Source organism: Bombyx mandarina, chromosome 12 (genome assembly GCF_030267445.1).
Source record: "Bombyx mandarina strain Sakado chromosome 12, ASM3026744v2".
NCBI classification, from domain to species: domain Eukaryota; kingdom Metazoa; phylum Arthropoda; class Insecta; order Lepidoptera; family Bombycidae; genus Bombyx; species Bombyx mandarina.
In genome coordinates this window covers 7,325,408-7,347,197 of record NC_143219.1, presented here as the reverse complement: position 1 = coordinate 7,347,197, position 21,790 = coordinate 7,325,408, and the positions used below count along the sequence as shown (strand labels likewise).

At 36.6% G+C, this 21,790-nt stretch overlaps 2 protein-coding genes and 1 long non-coding RNA gene across 4 annotated transcripts in view; 1 reads left to right on the top strand and 2 right to left on the bottom strand.

Moving 5' to 3' along the window:
* The window catches only part of stumps (DBB domain-containing protein stumps), a 33,041-nt gene extending 26,227 nt beyond the window's left edge, over positions 1–6,814 (bottom strand). The window contains exon 1 of the mRNA XM_028178626.2: positions 6,796–6,814. Within this exon, the coding sequence (XP_028034427.2) occupies positions 6,796–6,799 (4 nt within the window). The 5' untranslated portion in view covers positions 6,800–6,814. The remainder of the gene's footprint in view (positions 1–6,795) is intronic.
* LOC149501776 (uncharacterized) overlaps positions 1–21,790 on the bottom strand; it is a 423,933-nt gene that overhangs the window by 66,244 nt on the left and 335,899 nt on the right. The window lies entirely within an intron of this gene.
* Positions 12,891–15,196, top strand: jdp (DnaJ domain-containing protein). Of its 2 annotated transcripts, none has more exons than XM_028178652.2 (3): positions 12,891–13,048; positions 13,750–13,851; positions 13,942–15,196. In XM_028178652.2, exons 1-3 carry the CDS (start codon positions 12,962–12,964, stop codon positions 14,263–14,265), a joined length of 513 nt encoding a protein of 170 aa, XP_028034453.1. In that variant the 5' UTR covers positions 12,891–12,961; the 3' UTR covers positions 14,266–15,196. The 2 variants fall into 2 exon arrangements, with proteins under 2 accessions (XP_028034453.1, XP_089587718.1); XM_089731592.1 differs by having other exon boundaries at positions 13,750–13,855; positions 13,946–15,196.

Here is a 21,790-nt window from a genome sequence, read left to right as displayed (position 1 = left end):
TTTCATTAGTCACCAGTATTAAAATAACTGGATCTGAGTTCAAAATCCGCAGCGCGTTCACGGAATGCGGTGCAGCGATTTATTTTTGCAAAGAGCACGCTTAGCTCTCCTCGGTGTGTGATTAAAATCCTTCATTAGTCATACGAACTATCTCAAAGCACTAAATTTTGATTGAAATAGCAACATTTAGATTAAGACCAGCAGCTGTTACTTAGACCTAAAAATAGAATTACTTAGTTGATATTCCATTTTAACCGGTCTTCATTAGAACATGAAATATCCTTTTGACTGAGTAATTCTATGTTACTAAAAATGTTTTTTATTTAATTAGTTATCTATAGTAATATAGAAATTTACAGTGGTTTTTACGGATGTGCCGTTATAACTACTGAACGATGCATCCGATCGACTTGAAACTTCGTATACGTGTAGAAAATACATGTTATTAATGGATAGGCTAATATTTATATGAGTGTTGGACTCCCTACGCCAGTTGCGGGGGCGTTAATGATGAGAATCTTTGTGGGGGTGAGAAATAATAATGTTAATTTTAAATGCCCACCGAAGCGGACGGGTAAAGCTAGTTTTTTTATAAAAGCATCACTAAACGACTTCCCTGCACTCTCGCCCGAACGTCTAAGCTCCGTCCGCGAAAGAATCGTAAGAAATAGAAGCGGCGACCGCGGTCAACACTCCAACAAGACACACGACTAATCCAAGGATGTTTGATGACTCTACATTGTCCATGACAGACATTCAGGCCGCCTTATACAGAAGCTGAAGCTGGGCGGAAGCGGTTAGCCTGCTGCGGATCGATTGTGGCAGATCGATACATAGAGAAAAAAGTCTGTATGTAACTCTCCGCCACCTCTTACTGCGAGATAGAGTGATCTCACAGAATTTGAACATCGTCCTCCAAGATTCGTTGCTGCTAGACATCGTACCCACGACGTCAGCGACAAGTGCAATGATATTTGACCGACTAAGATTCTGTCTGGTATTCCCAGGAGACTCCAACACCACCAAACTTTAACTTTATTAACTGTATTAAACGTAACGACTTTACTTTACTTAGTCTTCAATTAAATAAATCTGTAGTATTCGTATAATTTTAATCTATACCTATATATTATATAAAAATGAATTGCTGTTCGTTAGTCTCACTAAAACTCGAGAATGGCTGGACCGATTTGGCAAATTTTGGTCTTGAATTAATTGTGGAAGTCCAGAGAAGGTTTAAAAGGTAGATAAATATGAAAATGCACGGAATTATATAAAAAAATTACAATTTTGTTTTTCCTTTGACGTGTCCCCCGTCGGACGGATTCCTTTTGTTTGTTTTAAGTTTATTTTATATAAAAGTTTAGGTCTTTTATTTATCAATTGAGGCACTACGAAGTCTGCCGGGTCAGCTAGTTAAAGATAAAAGCAGACAAAGATAAAGGAATTATAAATCCCATTCACAACTGATGGCTATTGTATGTAAGACGGACCTCAGACCGATGACCGGAGAAACAATTGGATGCTTCCGTTCGATCAGAATCAATTAATCGAAAGCTTGGGAAAAAACGTATTTTATTTCCAATAGTTCCTTGTGCAGGGAAAATGGTGGTATAACGTCTTGTGTCGAGGTTCCATTTTTATTTATTTCCCTTTTCATATAAAAATGAAGAAAATGAAAGGAAGGATTGTGACGACAAAAGTGGAATTATTTAACAAAAAAATCGAATTTCTAATTCAATCATAATTACTTTTCAGAACATAGAAATAAAAACAGCATAATACATATTATGAATTACATCCCTGGATTTAATTCAAAGCAAAATTTATGTTTACGTATTTTTTTAAATATTAAATTAATAAATAAACATGTAGATTTTTTAGAGAACAAAAAAGTTCCGTTAACGAATATAAAATATACTTACATTATTTTATTTGAATTGAGGTATCGACTAATACAAAATTGACGTATGTACTAAAACTGATTGCCTTGTAACCGCAAATGACCGCCTATTCTTCGTTAAAGCATCACTTAATACAAAACAATACCTAATAAAACGCTGTAATTTTTTAAAATTCCTATTACACGTTTGCATTAAATTTTCTTTTTGAAAAATAAAATGTAAAATAAATAGCATAGTAAGTGAAAAAAATTGATTTATTACTGGTACCTATGTATTTATTTAAATGAAGTTTATTTTAAATTATTTAAAAGTAATATAAATTGTAGGCCCAGGGAAAACAATCTGTATGTTTTCCCTGTGCCTACAATAATATAACTTTTTTCTGTGCAATAGATTATTAAATGTGCTAGATTATCTTGTCTACTCTAAATAATGGTACTGCTGATAAAACGTGGCTTACGTTTAAAAACTAGACGGGATATAAATCATTCTAAGTTTCCTGACTCAAAGTTCGTTTGGCCATTTCGACAAGTAACGATCACGTTTATTGAAAACTTAAGCAATAGGAAGCAACAACTCATTACAACAACACAAGTTGGAAAGTGGATGTGTGTAAATAAACATAACCATTTCTTCTGAAAACTGGGTCAGCTAGTTCCGGCGTGGAAGCTATTGTTATAAAATTTATATCGTAATACTGACAATAACCAGATATCGGATGCTTATGAACACCTACTCAACCTAAATTCGAAGTTCGATAACCTATATCATAATGAATAACAGTTTTCCATTTCACGCGTATGTACTTCTGTATAAAAAAACATATATTTTTTTATTGCTTAGATGGGTGGACTAGCTCACAGCCCAGCCGGTATTAATAAAAGTGGTTATTGGAGCCCATAGACATCTACAACGTAAATGCGCCACCCACCTTGATATAAGTTCTAAGGTCTCAAGTATAGTTACAACGGCTACCCCGCACTTCAAACCGAAGCGAATTACTGCTTCACGGCAGAAACAGGCAGGGTGGTGGTACCTTCCCGCGCGGACTCACAAGAGGTCCTACCATCAGTAAAAGCTACGAGTATAGATTTTAGCAGTTTTAGCACTACAACAATTCACAAAATGGACTTTACATGATTCAAGAAATGAACTAAACAGCGATATAAATGAAATGGCAATTTTATCACCCATTTGAAGTATCACATAATCGTAATTTTATTTATCCATTAACATTATTAACTATATTATGTCAATAAGTTTTCGACCTTATGTTTGAAAGCGGACATTCTGGCTGTGATATCAAATTGCGGATTGTACATTGGTATCCCTGTACCTACAACTGGCCGCGTACACTATAAAGTGTTATAGTCTGTAGTAAATATAGCAAGTCCGCCAAAATTGAAATACGTAAATCATTTGGTTAAATACCTACATAAAACATTTTTCAATTACAATAATTTAAATCTAAATTATTATAATATTATATATAGCATATTAAATACCATTCTCATAATAATTGCGCTGTTTAATTAAGCATCGACATGTATGTGGTACATCAATCCTCAAAGAGGTATCGACATTATTCTTAGAAAGCGTTAAACATTTTGGTTATCGAGTCGTTATAACGAGCTTGCTACGAAACAACAAATAAATGATTTAATACCTACTTACTAATTAATGAACAAGAACACTTCTTGTGAACATATAACTAAATCGAAGATAACGAGTACCACATGTTTATTAAAGAAAGCGATCTTTCCCTGCTATTATTTCGTGAAGTTTTACTGTTACGCAATACCCATTCGTTTTTTGCCACCGAAAGAACATAAGTTTATTTTTAACATGATCGTAAATGTCCACAATCATTTATGGACACCGGTAAAATTACAAAAAAGCCACCACCTGTCGCTAATAGCTACATATTTTTAAACCTAAGATAAAGGAAATTTTCTTCGGAAAGACCGAAGAAAAGGGGGGCTCGATCTATAGTTGATTGACAAGTAGCAAAAATTGTGCTCCGAAACGCCATGAAGATAAACGCAATGGGACCAGTATTGCGTCACGGCTATTAATAAGGCCAGGTGATTTTTTGGCTGTCATGTTGTACTAGAATAGAATAAATCTGTTCCCGTGGGTGTCGTAAAGGCGACTGAGGCATTCATAGGAGAGTGGGCAGCATCGTGATCTGTCGATTATACTGGTATTTGGGCGTATTGTAAGCCAGCACGGATAGGTATCATCCTATCTATTTCTGCCGCGAAGAAGCGATGCGTTTCAGTTCGATGAGTAAGATAGCCTTCTTTGAATCAAGGTTCAATCAAGGTGACGGCATTCGATTTGTAATGCCCATGGGCTCCGGTGATCATTGTATACCACGTAGGCTTTAAAATCGTCTACCCATCTATAGAAAAAATAATTTTAAAATCTTTTCTTCAAATCGGCTGTTTTATTTTATTGTTTGGGCTCTTAATAATTCATGTCTCATTTTGTCCCTTGGACAAGTAGGAGATAGAGATCAAAGTACGATTAATAAACAGAATACCAGGTACTATTTTCGTTATACAGTTCGTATTACATGAAACATTTCTTCGTAAACATCTCGAAAATCCCTTATGGCTATTGATCAGTTATAACGAGCAGGTAAACAAACCGCATGCGCACGTGCCAACGTTGGTAAATCGGTTTATTTACAGAAGCCAGTGATTAAGTCGTTATACTCGGGCCCATTTTAACCCACCGCTACAAACTATGCATGTTAATCAATTAATTGATGCCTTCTTTGAATAGAGTCCAGCAAGCCGTCACCATAAGAGTATCCATAGCATTTGGCGCGACTAACCGTACATCATTCCTTCAATGTCACACGTACCATAGATTTGACGATAACTTTACCGAGTTGTACCCTTGTTTTCATACACGTATACCTACCTACATAGTGTCATTTATTATTTAATTTTATAAAAATTATATGAATTTACTGATTACATTATTTATTGTATGTTTATTGTTTCCTCCTTGTATGTTTTGTTTAATTTTGCTTTCAAATTTAGTTTCATAAAACAACAAAAACTTGGCTAGTTCTTGTGGAGCTCGAAGGTCAAGTAATCGGGTGTTTAATATTCAAAACTATGTAACTAAGAAACTTAAAGTATCGATTTGGCCCGAGATTTACTTAGGACAGACATTTTACATTTTTAAACGTTAAATTAAAATTTACTCATCGTCATCGTAATAAGTATCAATTGGAAAATAAAATGTTGGTATTATCTATTTAAAATACCTAAAATCATGAATTACAATTTTACGACATGTCCAATCTCTACATCATCAATCTTTCTTTAACTACAACCTTTTTTTTTTTCATTTCGCATTGACTAAACTTACGTGAAGCCGAATGACAATTTGTTTTTTATTATTTCCGTAGGTTACTGGAGCCTATCTATGACATGTCCTTCTTCAAACGAGGCTTGCGGAGAGTACTTTATGGTAGGCAGCGGCTTGGCTCTGCCCCTGGCATTGCTGACGTCCATGAGCGACGGTGACCACTTACCATCAGGTGGGCCGTATGCTCGTCTGCCTACAAAGGCAATAAAAAAAAAAAAGCCTATAGATAAAGCTAAACTCGAAAGATCGTGAAAGCGGCCACTCAGAAACTTGAGGTCTATCTCTTAGTGTGGTATAGCAGTTAAGCAAATTATAATTTTTGCGTATTTGGTTTTTATCACACAATGCTATTCTTTATCATAGAAGTTTTTCGTGAACATTTCGTATATTAAGTATGTACATTAGAAAATTAGTGCATGCAGGATATGAACATCGGCATAGAGTCATCGCTCGATACGATAACATATTATCGTTTAGGTCACGACTTGAAATCGACATCGACATCAGATCACATGACAATATTGTTTACAAAAAAAACACTCTAAAAGGTTTTTAGTATATTATTTTAGTACATTATTGATATGCATCGCTATTAAAGATCGTAGCCCCACTCGGCAAAGAGAAGTTGTTTGTTTTCAATTTTGCGACTAGGGTATTGTACTGTTTCTCAAATGCGCCGCAGATCGTGTTCGTGTGCACTGCAGTATCCTTGTCACATCCATAGTAGGAACCTATGCGAATACTTGATGCTTTATTAGTTTTACATTTATTATTTTAATGTTCTTGTATTCATTATAATTTAAGCACGCAGTAGGGTATAGTCTATATTTTTTTGTTTACGCTATCATCACGAGAATCCGTCCACCGCCACCTTTCTTTGTCTCTCGTACACCCGATACATAATTACACACGCAAGAACGTTATCTACCTATCTTATCGGAAAACTTTCGTTGCTTGAATAAAACGTAAGGCTGCTCATTTAACATATAGGTATTATATATAAGTAGCTTAAATTTAATTATTATTCAGATTTGCACATAGAAAAATTCAAAGCATATTTACTTTCAGCTTATTGCTTGTAAAATTATTTACTTGAAAACAAGAAAGTTAAATTGGCGGTACTGTCTCTGTACATTTAATATTAATAGGTATTACCTAACTTGCACTGTAATGAAAAATTGTTTATGCTCACGTAATGAATTTACATTTAAAGATCTTTAATCGTAAAAAGTTAAAACAACTGATCAAAAACAAAAGGTCGTCCAAAGATTCACTAGTGCCGTCAACGTCATCGCACGTAAATCGTAAGATGTTATATCAACGTAAAGATGTTATATCCCTGTATAACATATAGACAGTGTGGATCTGCTTTAAGGAATTATAAATGAATCTAAACAAAAAATTAAAAGGTTGACAAACTTTCGGCAGAGACACCCGCCGAATAGAAAATGTGAGAACGAGGCTGCGAGCATTGTTGTTAAGCATTACATATGCCACTGCTCACCCATCGCCGGGACATCCGCCGCTACTTCCGCTGCCAAAGATGGAAGATCTTCGTACGACCGGTTCGTTGACAGGGCGCACGGCGACAAAACATAAGATTAATTTAAATCATAACTCGCGAGAGAAAACATTCGTAATATAATGTAGTTCGCGTGATCTTTATTGATCGGAGTGTAACGCACGGCCGTGGCGGTCGGCGGGCTGAGCGTAAACTTCGTTTTAGCGCGTCTTCAGTGGCTATTTTTGATGCAAAAGCGCGTTGAGACGCCAATGTCTAGAGCATGCATGGAATATGCAATGTCGTCAGCCTTCTTATGTGTACGGGCACGTATTGATGGTCACCTGTATTCTGTGCTTTAGACCTGTTGACGACTCTCCTTTAAGGTTAAATGGTAGGTATATCCAGCTTTGAATGTTTCAATTAGCCTATAGTTACAATTATTATTTTTTATTTTTTTACACAAACGTTTATTGTACATGCAGTGTATGTTAGCTTATAACACTAATATAAAAATGTAGTAAAAATAGCAGCTTTCATTGAAATGATTTTCATTCACGTTTTATATAACATTGCCAGTATACAGTTTCATAGCCCTCGAAATAATGGTCAGTTTTCGAATAAAACACACAATTTCTCTGATAGAATTCGTTATTGCCACTCGCATCAAATGTTTTAGGTACTCCAAATGAATAGTTCGTTTAAAATATGTTGTATATATATATATATGTAAAAGAGACATCAAGCATAATTAAGGGTATGTAGATCGGGACTATATGATGACCAGTCTTCAGTTTTCAGTCAAAAACGTTCCTTTCCACCAAGCGTGTTTTGCTCAAAAGAAAAAAAAAAAACTGTGACTTTCCCTGGTATGCCGCCTGACAAGTTGGTTTTATTTTATTAACCTGTCGTATTTTGATTTTCGGTTAATGGCTAATTAATAACCGGTGCTTCTCTTATTAGCAGCAGGTATTAGGTCATCCTTTAAAATATTCGACTAGATTCTGGGTTTTATACTATAAATTATTTTATTTTACTTCTGCGTAGGATTTTTTCCGAATATTTTAGTCACAAACAGGTTATATATTTTTTTATATCTCGATCAAGCTCCACGATGCCCTCCACGAGGCCAAGGATCGCAGCAGTCGTAGAAGAGAGATTGATGCAGCGAGGGAGTCACGACCCTCAGTAACGAGGAGAACGACGCAAGGAGGAGGACATCAACATTCCAAAAATATTAAATCGACATCTTTCATATTTAAAAAATGAATTTGACTTTATATCTACTTCATGTAATTAGAGCAATTCGGTTCTCTATTGCCCCACTCTATTTTAATCACGAAGATGATTAAACGGAATAAATAGGTAGATACTAAATGAAAATAACAGGTTCCAATTTCAAATTTAATAAATTTTTTATTGAGCGAGTATTGATAGCCAGACCGTGAATGTACAATAATAAAATATGTATGTTAAAAATACTTTGACGTTTAATCCAATAATAAAATAAGTATGTTAAAAATACTTTGGACTTTGACGTTTAATCCAATGTGTCACAATTTAGAACGTTTTTCGAAATGTGTTCCGTAGAGGCATCCAAGTCAAATACTTCGACACATATATTACCTTATTGTGACGTATGTACGAGTATAATGATGATAGTAATACTGAAGTACCTACCCGTAGAATTACAGCAAAGCGTCCTACAATCAGCAAAACTATAATGTAGTGGGTGGCAACATTCACGTAGCAATGTCAATGGGCTCCGGTAACCACTTAATAGAAGAAGGAACGTGAGCTCGTTCACCAATCATAATTTTGGGGGAATCGAAAAAGGGGGGATTTTTCACCGAGCAGGTGAAATTATTCGGTAGACCGATACCCTGAATGTTATTGTGCGGAACTTATATACTATGTGCAATCTTATCTTGAAAATGTTGTTAGCGTGATTCAGGTTTCATTACAAGCCATTAAAAAAATATATCTTATAAGCAGTTTTAATTATGTTTACAACTCGCGAAAACCGAAGAAAATAGTGAAACGAAATAAAAAAAAATAAAACACACATTACATAACTCAACATAAAAGTCCAAAAGTAATAAAAGTCCAAAAGAATAAAGTAGTATCGATTGGACGTACAATTATATTATGCACCTACTTATTACTATACACTTTGACCTACACCAACATACGAAGTCGTCGTCGTTATGTTGGGACGCCTGATGTACGAGGGCTGCACTAAAAGTATCGGGAATGGAATATTTCCACTGTTCCTGTCATATTAAAATCTTTTTAATTGAAAACTCCTTGGTTTTAAAAATCGAATACCATTTATTTATTTAAAAAAAGATTCTCGGTCTTGTCACAAGGTTTTGTCAAACTTGTTTAGTCGTTGAGAAAATGGAATTGACTCGAGAAAATTCAAGAGCGATGATTTATTATGACTTTCGAAGTGGTTTAACACAAAAACAGTGTGTTGACCGGATGATTTCTGCATTTGGTGATGAAGCCCCATCCAAAACCACAATTTATCGCTGGTTTGCTGAGTTTCAACGTGGACGTGTCAAGCTCAGTGATGATCCCCGTCAAGGTCGTCCAAAAACTGCAGTCACCCAAGAAAACGTTGATGCTGTGCGTAAGCTGATTGAGGAAGATCGACATGTGACATACCGCGAAATTCAGGCAACTTTAGAAATTGTCGAGGCGATTGGCCAACCCCACGTGGGGGCTACGGACCGTCGAGGCGGTTTACCCGGTCTTTGATGACTGGGTGAATCGTGGCGAGGGACGTCTCACCTTTCGTCTGGTGCAGGTGCTGACCGGGCACGGATGCTTCGGGAAGTACCTGCGCCGGATAGGGGCTGAGCCGACGACGAGGTGTCACCATTGTGGACACGACCTGGACACGGCGGAGCATACGCTCGCTGTCTGCCCCGCTTGAGAGATGCAGCGCCGTGTCCTGGTCGCAAAGATAGGACCTGACTTGTCGCTGCCTGACGTCGTGGCGTCGATGCTTGGCAGCGATGAGTCATGGAAGGCTATGCTCGACTTCTGCGAGTGCACCATCTCGCAGAAGGAGGCGGCGGGGCGAGTGAGGGAAAGCTCTCCTCACTACGCAGAAACCCGCCGCCGCCGAGCAGGGGGTCGGGACCGGGGTCGTATCCGTGACCTGGCCCCCTAAGAGCTAGGGGTCCCACCCGTTTTGTGCGGGGAGAGACGCAGACGTGGGGTGGCGTGCTTTGCACGCCCACCCGCAATAGGAAGCCGGGTGATGGTAGACCGCGTTACCCTGACCGCTCTGGGGGAAGGTGTAACGCGGCGCCATCAAAGCGGGCTCTCGGCCCGCTGAACGAGGGAACCGGTGGTCGTGTCGCTGGCGGCCACCGGTCCGGCGTCCGTGGGACGGTGGGATGGATGTAATGTGCTCTGCGTCAACCCTGTCCCGCCGTTTCAATAGCCCCGACTGGGCTCCGGCCCGGTCCGAGGTAGGGCGCCGGTTGTGAGCGGCAGGAGTTTTTAGTGAGGTTCAACTCCCACATACCCCACCTGCCGCGCGGGTGGGGACCCGGCGATTTTCTCCTGTGGAAAAAAAAAAAAAAAAAAAACTTTAGACATTGGCATGAGTCAAATACAAATAATCTTGCATGAACAATTAGGTGTAAAAAAGTTGTTTTCCCGATGGATACCGCATTCGCTCTGTGAAGAGCAAAAAGCGGCTCGCGTTACTTGGTGCGTCAGAGCTCTCGAAAGATTCCACGTAGGATCCTCAAATGCTGTATACAACATTGTATCAGGTGACGAATCCTGGATATACGCGTACGAACCCGAAACAAAAAACCAGTCACTAGTTTGGGTGTTCAAAAATGAGTTAAAGCCAACAAAAATTGTTCGTTCACGGAGTGTTGCAAAAAAAATGGTGGCCACGTTTGTCTCCAAAACCAGCCATGTTACGATTATTCCTCTTGAGGGACAAAGAACGGTTAATGCAGAATGGTATGCTAGCATTTGTTTGCCACAGGGCGTTTCTGAACTCCGTAAAGAGAACTGCAACCGCCGCATCATCCTCCATCACGACAATGCGAGTTCTCACACCGCACACAGAACAAAAGAGTTTTTAGAGCAAGAAAACATAGAATTATTAGACCATCCGCCGTACAGCCCCAACCTAAACCCTAATGATTTCTATACTTTCCCTAAAATAAAGAATAAATTGCGTGGACAGAGATTTTCATCACCCGAAGAAGCTGTGGACGCCTACAAAACGGCCAGACCCCAACTTCCGAATGGAATGGTTGCTCCAATGATTGGTTCCATCGTATGGAAAAATGTGTCAAATTTCGCGGAGAATACTTCGAAAAGCAATAAATACATTTTTAAATAGTAATGTTGTGTCACTTCGTTAATTCCCGAAATTTTCAGTGCCGCCTATGTACTCCTATCATTTTCAAATGCCCACAGAAACAATGTTTTCCAATGAAATACGTATTTTAAGAATGTTCACAAATGACTTCTGCGATTAAGGAATGAAATCGTGTAAGTAATAAAAATCAAACTAGGAAAAAATATAATTTGCGTAGTTACTATTATATACAATCGAGGTATAGTCGTCAAGAGTCAAGATGTGATTGCATTGTGATTTCTATGAATCATTTAACACTGGCCGTGAACTTGTACACTAGTTTAAGCAATAAAAAATGCATTCAAAGGTGATAGCGGTTTGTTTTAATAAAAAACGCCTGGTCATTTGCTCGTCCTAATAGTATTTAATATGACATTGCATTCATATTTAACACTTGCAGGCGCTTCAGTCAACAACTAAAATAGTTCAAACAAAAAAGTAATATTTATAATAAGAAAACAAATTATCAAATCAAGTTGGAGCACATACTACAAATGTTTATATAAACTTTAACCAAAAATAATATACATAAATAAAAAAATGCTCTGCTTTTTTGCTGACTAGATGAGAACCAAAGATGACAGTGTGGCTGATTGAAAGGTGACATGATGCGATCAGACTAGATAGGACCAGAATAAGTAAAGTAGAGTAGAACATGTTTTATTGTACACCAAAATTTAATTAAAACAAAATCAATACTTATATGTTACTTTTATTGCTAAGCTGAACGAGCTCACGGCGGACCTGATGTTAATTGATCACCAAAACCCATAGATATCAACCACGTTAATGCCGCCAACCACTTTCAGACATGAGTTTGAAGTTTCAGTTTTACAGCAACGGCTGATCAGCTTACAGCATCGCTTGATACGAATGCTTCGGGTGTCTTTTCCATAAGACTTCGTTTAGTTGAACGCAAATTAATTAATATTTTTGAAAAAATTTGTTATTGGGTCTCTGATTTTATCTGAAATGGATCCGCCCCCCATCATCGTTTTCAACTCTTACAGAAGTCAATTTCGACCTTGCTCGTTATTTAAATCTAATAATCCAGATCGAAAATTTAAGGATTGGATCTTTTGGTGTTATTTTGGTAGTGTTCTATAATGGTTCAGGGCGTTATCGGAAGTGAGATAATTAAATAAGACAACTGATTAATCGGAGCGTTTATTAGCGACTGAACTTAAAAAGTAATAGGCAACGGAGCTTGCGGGCGCAGCCGCATGTTCTGAGTTCTGACTATGTAGAATTTTGTTTACCTAACAACCTCTGTCCCTACCCCTACAGATCTAAAGTAATCTAAACACACATTGTGTCACCAGCTGGTTATCCGAACTTAATAAAGATCTTCGATCTGTAAATTAAGGAAAATAACGGGATGTTTTTTACTCTTCAATAATCGTGAATAGAACAAATTCTGGGCAGAATTAAACGACGGATCAAAGCAATTAATAATCTCAAAACAGATATTTCTCAATAAGTCACTTAAAATGAGAAAAAGCTCGGCACCAAACCAGGCGTCGAAAAAAGACTAACTAATATCACAATAACAATTATGAGAAGACTCACTGAGTCAATGAAATGGGTCTCTGCTCAATGCTAGCCTCCATTCCTCCTTTCCTCCCAGTTCCTGCCAATTCAAACGTAACTCCGTCCTCCGCCTCCTTCACTCATTTAGCAAAGTAGAGCTAACTCCCCGCCCGCCACCCCTCCACCCTCTGACAGCCTGAGTCAGTCTTTGCTGGGGTTTTCTACGGGAGGGTCGTTACAATGACTGGCGTGGACGAAATATTGAATTATCAAAGAAACCCAGATGATGACTACTACGCCCTACTGGGTTGTGATGAAAACTCAACTGTAAGTACATACTTAGATTTTATAAAAAAATATTTCATAGAAAGGAATGTTACAAAATTGTTAGAAAGGTTGGTATCGATTATCTCGGATCTGCTCAATGACCTTATTTCACCAGCGAGCCCCAGGTGACCTACATCTAGACATCATATTTAAACTAACTTTAATCTGTTTCACAATAAGTTTGATACTATTAATCTAAATTGGATTTTATGAGAAAGAGAAAACTGAATGACGTCGGTTGTAGGTTTTTCCTCTTTACGTTTTACGTATGTATGTAGGTTTATGAATGTACTCAAATGCAAGTATTTTTTTTAGTGTCCATGTAATTAATAATGATAGATAATAGAAATTATATTCGATTTTGGTTGTTTAACATCCTTTATCCTTAACATCCTGTGTGGTACATATTTGTTTACTTTTTGTTTTGCTGCCATGGTCTCCCATAGTAATATTAAAAACAACTTGACAAATTACTTTAAATTATAATTAATATCTTAAGCACCTAAATATTCACAATATAATTAGATACCAATATACATGCTATAATTACATACAAGTCCATACAAATGTAACTTGAAAGAACATTGTGAAAAAAAAACAAAAACATTTATTTTGCATTTTAAAATTAAATAATTAAATACAATATTTACTGTCTCTGTATTGGATGGGATTGAATGAATTATGTTTGTAATTTTGAACAGGTGGAGCAAATAACTGCAGAATATAAGATACTTGCCCTGCAACACCACCCTGACAAAAACGATGGTGAAAAAGAAGCTGAAATGAAGTTTCAGAAGTTGAAGGCATGTATTAATTCAAATAATGTTAATGTCCAGATTATAAGTTTTGGTTGTTTATAATTGTGTTTCATCTTTTCTTAATGTTCTATTTAGGAAGCCAAGGAGATTCTGTGTGATCCATCCAAGCGTGCTCTGTATGACAAGTGGCGTCGTAGTGGTATAGCTATGGGCTTCAAGCAGTGGTTGGGTATGAAAGATCATGTGCAGCAGTCCATGCACTGGTCCAAGCCTAATACTAAGGATCGCATGTTGGAAGGAGATGGAAGCAAGCCATCAGGTCCATCTAGCCTTGGCCCCAGTAACCCTGCTACGCGTCGGGCTTCTGAGGGCGGAGCTGCTCTCTGGGGACGCTGGGGAACTGGCAATCAAGAACCACCCTCTGAGGTCCTCTCCAAGTTTCGCAACTATGAAATCTAAATGTAGATTTCTACAACTGTCAAGATTATTGTCAGTTGAAGCATAATTAATTTTTCATGAATTATGCTCTTAGTAGATTGTAGCGGATTCTTCAAAAAAGTACTTAAGAAACCTGGCTGTTACATCTTGCCATTATAATTGTCAAATTTTGTTATGGTTATTTAGTTGTTTATAGTTTCATTATTTAAGAGAATAGAATAATTATTGTGATTTAGAAAAAGTAAATTATAACCATAAGGTCAGCTCGCGAACGCAATGTGTCTCGAATATTACTCGTAATTTAATTACTATATTCTTGGTGTTTGATGTTTTAAATATTAATCGGTGTTAGAGGTAACTTTAGAATTATATACCCCAAAGTGGATGAATTAGAATGAAACATTCGTAGCTGTGCCCCTCTTAGCTTTAAGACCTGCACATTCCTGGAATAAAACTTGTGAGTCTGATTTATTGACATTTCTTTAGAACATAATATGTTAAGCTCTAATGAATCTCTATTTAAAAATTATATTTTTGATCCTGTTTACCTTACTCATAAGTATGATAATATTATTTTTACAATATTATGGTGGTGAAAATCAAGATATGTGTAACTACAGGGTATGTGAGACATGGCTGTATGTTTATATTGCTTTTTGTTTTGTTTTTACCTTTTTCTTTAATATCTCAAATACTTGTTTATGAAAATCAATATTCCAAAATAGGTGTTGTGTTCCCTGTTAGTGATGTAGTATTTTAAACTTAAATGAATGAAATGTGTTAATCTTGTAATCAGTATTTAATTTTGGTGTTGAATATGTGTATTGATGTTATTAAATAGAGTAGATTTTAAATGTTTTAACTCTTTGAATATTGTAATATGCCATAATGACAAATTCATAATGTTTATTTATGTGAAGCATCTAAAACAATAAAGGTTCTGCCACCAAAATGTTTTTTTTTTTCATAGACAAATCATGTATATCTTTAGATTTATGAAAACAAATTTTAATTAATCTCCATGTTTGTAAGTAAAATGTATCACCGTTTTATATTTAAAAATTTCGGTGTACAGTATAGTGGATTACTGTTAAGGACAGTAATTGGTCGGACTTGAATAAAATGATTACTACTGGTTGTGTTTTATTAGGATTACGTAACTGTCGTGATCTTGAAAATCTGATGGTAAAACAACAAAGGTCGACCACTGAAGCAGTATTATGCCCTTGTAGAAACCTTTAGAGCGTACATGTCTACAAACTACAATTCAATAATCGAATATTGTAGATATTTGTGGTATAAAATTAGCCTGCCTTGTTTAAGTAAATAGAGAATAAAGTCCTTTTTTTCAATTACTCTTACAAACCATACAACTTCAAGCTAGAATGCTTTTTAAGTTTGCTCTAGCTAGGAAACATGACTTCTAGCATAGATCACCTAATTCAGAGCTAGTATGTATATGTATTAATTATATGATAACCGAAATTACGATAAATATGGCGAAAATTTTTAAGCTACATTGACATATAATACAATTTAATTTGTTCTGGTAAACAAATAATAATAAAAAATTCCAAAAGTCCTTTGCGTACCGCCGCCCTGCGTAAGCCGTTAAGACTTAAATTATTTTATCAACGTAATACCTTACATAAATGTACCGTAATACGCGTGTTTGTCGAGAAAATTAAATTCCTTTAGAAAGAATTGTCTTTACATGTGAGCGATGTGTACCTACATAAATTGAGTCGAAGATTCTTCGGAATACTTACGTACCTATATACGCTCGGAAACTTCATGCATTGAGCTCAGCCCGGGAGCTTCCTAGCACATGCGCCGTTTTGAAGTCCCAGGTAACCTCGCCCTATTTACGACCGAACAAACAACAAAGAACAATCTCTATACACGTCTATAGAAAACATCTAAAAGCGCACTATTTTCCTTCAATAGTATGATAAAATATTTAACGCAGCAACAACGGTGGCTCGCCTACCTAATTTCTTAGCTTAGGCATATCCACAATAACAGATTCTGCTAATTAGATTGGGCATTCGTCAGATAATACAATTTATTTTCACTATGGAAAATACCTTTACTTCACTTTCATACCTGCCGGTGGTGATGGAAAGAAACAGAATCTAGAAAAAAGAACAAATATCATAAGATTTCTTTATAAAATAGTTTCCTCATCAACATCGTTATTTTAATCAATCGTTAAAACTTTGCGTAACTTAAAATACACATTTAAATATATCTAGATATTAGCATTAATAAATGGTACCTAAACTCTAACCACCCATCCATGAATTGTCCCATCGCGACGGTTCTTGGTACGACAGTGAACGATACTATCGCAAATTTTAATACGATCGCCAGACACGTGACTTATTGAAAACTCACAACATTCCTAAGAAAGAATAAATATCAACGCGTCGCCCTGTTTAATAATTCCGGAGATTCTTTGGTTGCAAAACAATTCAAGCGCGTGCGACCAATTATCTTGTTAATAGATAATTGCTTTTTTTTGGTCTAGATGGTCAGACTAGCTCTCAGCCGACCTGGTATTAAGTGGTTATCGAAGTTTATAAGTATCATAAAGAGGATATATTCTGTCAATTATATTGCATAAAGACGATCTCAAACTTCAAATTTTGTTTTAACCGTAGCCTATAGATATCAACAACGAAAATAGCACCTCCCATCTTGATGCATGAGTGCTAAGTCTCAGTTTTATAGTACAACGGCTGCCCCACCCTTCATACCGAAACGTATTACTTCTTCAGGGTAAAAATAGGTGAGGTAGTGGTACCGTGTGGCAAATGTGCGGGCCTACAAAACGCCTTATCACCAGTAAGCTATGATTATCTTTTATATGTGCAGGTCCTACTAACAGTACGTAATGGCTTTGGCCGATCGCAGTGGGTATGCTAGTATGCTTAGAGAATTTTTCGATAAATTTCCTGAGTCGCCTTCTACAACACACATAGGAAGATATGAGGTGGAGCTAAACTTCGAGATTAGAAATAAAAGATCATAATACATATTTACTTTTGTTGAAATGGGTTATATTAACCGATAGTCTTGCTTATCGGTTTAAAGAATCGACGTTTAGATTCGTGTAATCATAAATTAAATTAAGATTTCGTGTAATCGTAAATTAAAGTTGTCGTGGCCTAAAGGATAAGACGTCCGGTGCATTCGTATGTAGCGATGCACCGGTGTTCGAATCCCGCAGGCGGGTACCAATTTTTCTAATGAAATACGTACTCAACAAATGTTCACGATTGACTTCCACGGTGAAGGAATAACATCGTGTAATAAAAACCAAACCCGCATAATTATAATTTGCGTAATTACTGGTGGTAGGACCTCTTGTGAGTCCGCACGGGTAGGTACCACCACCCCGCCTATTTCCGCCGTGATCCGCAGTAATGCGTTTCGGTTCGAAGGGTGGGGTAGCCGTTGTAACTATACTGAGACCTTAGATCTTATATCTCGAGGTGGGTGGCGCATTTACGTTGTAGATGTCTATGGGCTCCAGTAACCACTTAACACCAGGTGGGCTGTGAGCTCGTCCATCCATCTAAGCAATAAAAAAAAAATAAAAAAAATCAAATCGAAAGTAGTTTTGGCAGCTGTTGTATGTGATGCATTTAAATTTATTTATTTTTCACCTAGAACAGCATTAGCACCAGTCTTCAAGTAGCGTTTCTCTTACATCCCATTGTAAAAAGCTTAGAGATACATTTTAGTATAGGGTTAAAACAATTCTCATGTTCTTTCTCGCCTCGATTCTAGTGCCATCGATCTTAATCACCCCTGGGATTCAGAACCTTTGCTAGGCTTTTGACATACGGACATTAAATGTATTCGAATTATTTTGTAGAAATCTTTAAGTAAATTAGATTATTGCTTCTCTGATAGAGAAATTGATAGTTAAGTAGATTCGGCATAATCATCTAACACAGAATTCGTCATCACAGTAGATTTCACTAATATTAACTTTATACTTATTGTAAATAAATAAAAAACATGTTCTCTTTTCATTATTTGGTTATTGTGATTTTTGTACAAATACAGAAACCTATTAAAGTTCATAAATAAGTGAAGCAGTAATGCGTTTCGGTTTGAAGGGTGGGGTAGCCGTTGTAACTATAGGTACTTGAGACCTTAGAACTTATATCTCGAGGTGGGTGGCGCTTTTACGTCGTAGATGTCTATGGGCTCCACAAAACCACTTAACACCAGGTGGTCTGTGAGTTCGTCCAACCCATCTAAGCAATAAAACAAAAAAAAACATTGAAACGCGTGGCTAGTAGTTTCTATGAAAAGTTTGAAATAATTACATTATTATCGCAAACAGAACCGGGCGACAGACATCGCGAATTCCATTCAGTGGATGTTTACAGTAGACAGCTCCGGTTTCATCATTACCCACTGAAGTACTAAGGTGCAACACCAGTTTATTGCCAGCTCTCAGCTGATACATGTGTGTAGTGTCTCCATTTTAGTCACTAGTTTATTAGGTGATTAAAATATTATAGGTGAGTTCGACACGACGCTCAATTTTAAAAATCAGATACGCTGAGAATTATGTAATAGCGTGCAACTAAAAAAAACGTTTAGTCCGAAAAATAGCTTTTTTTTATTTTTGTGATAATGGAAAAAGTCACGCCCGCTCCCTGAGATTAAGGAGTTACCATTACGAGGCAAATATCAACTGAATGCCGCTAAAATATAAGAAGTTTCTCAGCTACATTGGAAAGCCGATATGCTCTTTAGACCGGAAAGCGTATTGTCTTGGAAGCGGCATAGTCACTCTCAAATACATAATTTCCTATCGTAGCTTCGTTTGATTTGGAGCTAGTCAACCTATAACATAGCTTTAAGAACTTTTAAATTTAAACATTGGTGGTGAATTTCTTGTTCATAGCATTTGCACAACGTGTCCTTTAACTTGTACATGTAGGTAAATTAAGTACGATCTCTAAATAAAAATTAATCGGGTTACTTTCAAATTGAGATACCTAGTTTACTATTTCAAGATTATATACCGTTATTTATTACCAACGAAGGCCAAAAAGCTCCACCCACCTAGTCGTTGTTTACTAAACTTGATACCGTCTTTCTTGTACAGAGACAATGCGAAAAGCACCAGTCAAGCCACTACTTATAACATTTACGTGTCACTCTATCGTCGGTACATATGTATGTATTTATTATCTTTTTGTTGAAAGCTGTTATGTAATACTAGCTTTTGCCCGCGACTCCGTCCGCGTGGAATAGTTACTTTGGCATAACGCTAAATTTTACCCCCCTCTTCATTTACGTAGAAAGTCAACATATTTTGAAACGTTATTAATGGGTGCTCCACTTGTAATTAGTCTTACCGTGATGTTATATAGCCTATAGCCTTCCTCAGTAAATGAGCTATCTAACACTGAAATAATTTTTCAATTCGGACCAGTACTTCCTGAGATTAGCGCGTTCAAACAAACTCTTCAGCTTTATAATATTAGTATAGATGTGTCTTAAAAAACTTACATCGCTTTGATTGATTCATACATGAATTGTATCATTGTTCATACATGAACATTAGCCGCTCGTTCAATATCGACTGAGGTTAAAAATATATATATATATTTTTTTTATTGCCTTTGTAGGCAGACGAGCATACGGCCCACCTGATGGTGAGTGGTTACCGTCGCCCATGGACTTCAGCAATGCCAAGGGCAGAGCCAAGCCGCTGCCTACCGCAAAACTGGGTTAGGGTGTTAATATCAGAATTCCAACAAACTATTTTTGTTGTATGAATCGGAGTTGAAACAAAGAACAGACAAGTCCGTTTCCATTGAAGTTAACAAGAAAACACCAAGTGACAATAGAGCGTCTCAAAGCAAACACAGTAGTGTGCAATGCTAAAGTCCTAACGTGCATGTACTTACTTTGTTTGTTCTGATACACTCTTATAAGCTTCATAGAAGAAGAAGAAGAAAAAAAACGCGATTTTAATAATGAAGAAAGAACATTTTGGGTAATGTATAAACAACAGGAATGTTATGTACAGTATACAGATAATTCTATATGTAACGTTTTTGTTGTCCTAAATTACTCTACTACCTCAACTGCTATCTGTGGATGCACGAGTTTTGGCATGTTCATTAATCCTAATTTGAAATGAACTCGTACGTGCTGTGGGTACAGTGAAGTGACGCAGCCGTTTTGAGCGCCACACGAAGTTTCCAGAGCGGCCTATTATAATTTTATTTCACCGTGTTACTCTAATTAGGGGGCGTCCATTAATTACGTGAGGTGTGCTAGGGGGGGGAGGGGATCAAACAATTTTTTTCCAAATCTCAATTAGGGAGGAGGGGGGTCTTGGCAAATATCACTCAATTATATTTCTCGCAGAAAACGGTGTAAAATTGCGTGAATAATTATTTCTAGAATAAAATATGGACAAATCTGGAAAAATAGTACCTATTGTTCGTATTCGTCCGAACTTCGCAGAGCAAGTTTTTTTTCTCTCAATAATCCTACATGTTTACCGTCCAAATAGAAGTTTTGAAGAATCTCGCGTGAGATTAGAGGAGGAGGGAGGGGGAGTGAGATTAGAGGAGGAGGGAGTTGAGAAAAATCTTACGATATCTCACCAAGGGAGGAGAGGGGATCAAAAAATTCTCAAAAACGCCTCACGTAATTAATGGACGTCCCCTTATGACGTTTATGCATTTAGGGAGTCACTTTTACGTCACTTGTATGTAATGAGAAGTACAACTCAAATAATTTATTATTAGCGTAAATAACGTCAGATTTTGTTAGATATAAATTTCTTATTATTTTTCTTGCATTAGCAAACATATCAGCATGTGGTACATATCATGGATACCGGAAGTGATAGAGGCATTCTAAAGTTTAAAAGTACCTACATCGGAGGAAGCATAGGAAAGTTTTTAAAACCGGCGAACTCAATGATATTAAACTTGTGAGCGCTAGAGTAGACGTGAGAATACGCATGGATCTAAAATCTTTCTGCATGCACAGAAAAATGTGCTCTGTATTGTCAATTTTTTTTCGAATAGAAACAATTAACCAATTTAACAACTGATATCCATATAGACATTATAGATATTGTCTACGGATGAAGCTATGCTAGCGACATCTAACTTTAATTTTCATTTGTCAACTTCACTGTAAATGATCACTTTTACATGCATGCTATATAGTACCTATGTACATGTTTTGATTCTCAGAAAGTTTAGAGTAGAGAGATGTCTGATACAAGAGAGTTTTACAAGATAATTTTTGATGTGAATATGAATTGTTATTATATTTTCATACACCTGTAAGTGATATATCGTCACTGTCAAACCAAAATCTGCCATGTGCAAAAACTCTATTTTGAATTAACTAGTAAAAACATTTTCGTATAAAATTTTAAATGAAAGTGAATTTTTAAGAATTAAATCAAATGAAAGCTATAGATAAATATTAAAGCTATAGACACAACGATTTTTTTTATACGGTAGATAGGGCTGTGAACTATCCG

Excerpts from the sequence above, each read along its gene's own strand:
- jdp (XM_028178652.2), top strand. The coding sequence starts at position 12,962 with ATGACTGGCGTGGACGAAATATTGAATTATCAAAGAAACCCAGATGAT. Across the intron at positions 13,049-13,749 it reads GTTGTGATGAAAACTCAACT|GTGGAGCAAATAACTGCAGA; the intron begins GTAAGTACATAC and ends AATTTTGAACAG. Across the intron at positions 13,852-13,941 it reads TGAAGTTTCAGAAGTTGAAG|GAAGCCAAGGAGATTCTGTG; the intron begins GCATGTATTAAT and ends TGTTCTATTTAG.